Source organism: Triticum urartu, chromosome 7A (assembly GCF_056163025.1).
Source record: "Triticum urartu cultivar PI428250 chromosome 7A, HENAU_Tu73, whole genome shotgun sequence".
Classification (NCBI taxonomy): Eukaryota; Viridiplantae; Streptophyta; class Magnoliopsida; order Poales; family Poaceae; genus Triticum; species Triticum urartu.
In genome coordinates this window covers 38,270,402-38,273,290 of record NC_141879.1, presented here as the reverse complement: position 1 = coordinate 38,273,290, position 2,889 = coordinate 38,270,402, and the positions used below count along the sequence as shown (strand labels likewise).

At 57.0% G+C, this 2,889-nt stretch overlaps 1 protein-coding gene across 1 annotated transcript; it reads left to right on the top strand.

The window, feature by feature from the left end:
• Window positions 1-1,746: 1,746 nt before the first annotated feature.
• LOC125520628 (BTB/POZ and MATH domain-containing protein 2-like) lies at window positions 1,747-2,889 on the top strand. Its single transcript, XM_087537575.1, has one exon. The coding sequence runs from the start codon at window positions 1,747-1,749 to the stop codon at window positions 2,887-2,889; it is 1,143 nt and encodes a 380-aa protein (XP_087393701.1).

Genomic DNA, 2,889 nt, shown 5'->3' with positions numbered 1-2,889 from the left:
TCTTTTGTTCATCTTGTCTTCGGTCTTCCTGTTAATTGGAACAAATATTAGGAATCATTGCTTTATGGTAATTTGAAGCATCAAGTTCAGAGAGCAAAAACATCTAATTTGAAGCTTTAATTTTAGATATCCCCAAATACATCTTGTTAATTTGAAGATTTAAGTTCAGAGAACAAATATTAGGAAGCACTGGGCAGAGGGGAAATACCTAGCCGGCTGGCCCGACGGTGGCGGCCTGGCGGTTGGCCGGAGGCAGGGCGAGGTCACCGGACGAGCGATCAGTGCAGCGTCGCTGGACCTGGATGGCTGGACGAGAGGCCGGGCTATGTCGCGGGACGACCGGACGAGCGGTGGGATGCGGCAGGGCAGACGAGGTCGCCGGACAAGCAGATGGACGGGGTCGCCTCCTCGCCGGACGAGCAGATGGACGGGGTGGCTGGGCGACGGATGGCGGCTGGCCTTTGCTCGGCTTCTCTCCTGCTCGAACAGCTGGATGCGTAGCCGCGTAGGGTTCCCTCCTGGTTCGATCTGGTCTCCAGGGGGGCAAGTGTTGGGCTGGGCCGCGCCTACGCCCCGGGCCAATCCTGAAATTTTCTAAAATATAGGCTTATTTGTTTTCCGCACGCTCCGAGCCATGGCCCTGGTAGCTTGGGGCCCAGCAACGCCTTTGGTTGAACCCACACCCCATCGTTGTAGACACCGTTGCTACAGCCTGTCGGGAGCACTGTCGGAGTTCGCACTGTCGAGGTTGTAATGGAGCGCCACCGGCGCTGCGATGGTGTCCGCGGTGAGTGGCCAACGGGGGCTCTGCAACTCCGTCGATGTTGCCTTGAAGCTGCAATGGAGCAAGGCCCGGCCGCTGGAAGTATAGCCGGCGCGGAAATGAAGCCTCGCCGGAGTTGCAATGGAGCTTGTCGGACGCGTCGGTTGCTGCGTTGGAGCTCTGCTGGGGCTGCAATGGTGTTTCGTCGGATACGTCAGTGATGTATTGGAGCTACGTCAGGCTGCAATGGAGCTGCACCGGACACCGTCGGCGCTGTGTTAGAGCTTCGCCGGAGATCGTCGAGGCGCCATGAGAGCCGGGAGCTACAGTGGAGCTTTGCCGGGGTACAACAGCGTTGCGTTGAAGCTGTCACGCGGTTACTCCTGCTGTGTCGTTGCTGCGATCCAACGGCTCCTAGCATGCTGATTGGACGGCTGGCTAGGCGAGAAATCATCAGGCTAATTTGTAGCAGCCGCCATTTAGGAATAGAAAAAAATGAGACTAATCCAAAGGCTAACCCTCGTTGGTAATTTTTTATAGGAGAAACTCCTCAAGCACCATGGGTTCAAGCCGGGACTTGAACTCGGGTGGGCTGGCAGCAACCTCGGCTGCCCAGCCAACGGGTCAACGCCCCATCCTCACCATTGAGGAATAGCAAAACCGGATATGGGACTTATTTTTTTTTTCATTGACAATATAACCATCCAAATAGAGTTCTTTTGAAGAGAAAGGTTGTTTCGTGGAAATAATTTGGGTGAGACTCCTACTAAACAAAATCTGCTAACGGATTGCAGCCCAAGTAAGGACTCTCTTTGGTTTGTTGCATTGGATCTGGATCTTTTTTTTAGTACATCGGTTGGAGTAGCCATATAAGACACGGGCGCATGCCGTGTTGATTCGCCGTATACAAACCGAAAGTACGATCTGCAAAGTTGCCCTAGGCGATCCTCTCCTGTCCTTGGTCAACCCCGGGCGGCCGCATCATGTCCACGTCGGGCCTCTTGTCTGCCATGCGCGGCGCCGGCCGCCAGCACATCACCGTTTCCACCCTCCGCACGGCACCGGCAGCCGGCTCTCACGTCTTCCGGATCGAGGAGTTCACGCGACTCAGGGAGAAGACGGCCAATGGCGTCGCCGTCTTGTCAAGCCCGTTTGCCGTCGGCGGCCACGAGTGGCGTATCAGGTGCTTCCCGAACGGCAGAATCAAAGATTCGGTGGGCCATGTCTCCCTCCACCTCCAGCACGACAGCCACGCCAAGACTGGCGACGTCACGGCGACGTACAAGATGAGCATACTCGACAAGTCCTGGGAGCCGTCGTGCACCCAAATAATGGAGAATCACCGCTTCGAGACAGACGATGGTTACTGGGGCTGGAGAAAGTTCATGAAACACAAAGATCTTGACCTTGACAGAGAGAAGTACCTCAAGGATGACTGCCTCTCCGTCCTCTGCGATGTCACAGTCGACGATGAGGTTGCGGCGCCCGAGCAACTCAATCCGGAACCAGCGCCTATGGAGCCTCCTCATGGATTACATCTCGCGGAAGCAGCGGACGTGATGATCCACCTCGGCGACGGGCAGAGGATCGGAGCGCACCGGTGGGTGCTGGAGGCCCGATCCCCCGTATTTGAGTCTGAAATCGCGCTCGCCCCGACAACCGGCGAGAACATTGCTGAACTACGCGTCGACGGCATGGACGCCGACGTGTGCAAGGCGCTGCTCAGGTTCATCTACACCGACTCACCGCCGGCGCAGCTCGAGGAGGCACCGGCAACGACCGTGGAGCAGCTGCTCATGGCGGCGGACAGGTACGAACTGAAGAAGTTGAGGGCCGCCTGCGAGGAGGCGCTGTGCAAGAAGATCGACGTGAGCTCCGTGGCCACCGCCCTGGCGCTGGACGAGCGGTACGGCTGCCCGGCACTGAGGAAGGCGTGCATGCGCGTCCTCTCTTCTCCCGATAACCTAGAAGCTGTGGCGGCGTCATCTGATGGTTTGGAGAAGCTCAAGACACTCAGCCTCTCTGTCCTGCTGGATCTATTCGACAAGAACATGCCGTTGCGTGAGCAGCAACGGATGCTCCGGACTATCAGACTCGTGTCGGATCAGTCTGATAAAGGGTGGTGA

What these genes read in the sequence shown, in the direction of transcription:
- LOC125520628 (XM_087537575.1), top strand. Translation starts at nt 1,747, where the DNA reads ATGTCCACGTCGGGCCTCTTGTCTGCCATGCGCGGCGCCGGCCGCCAG.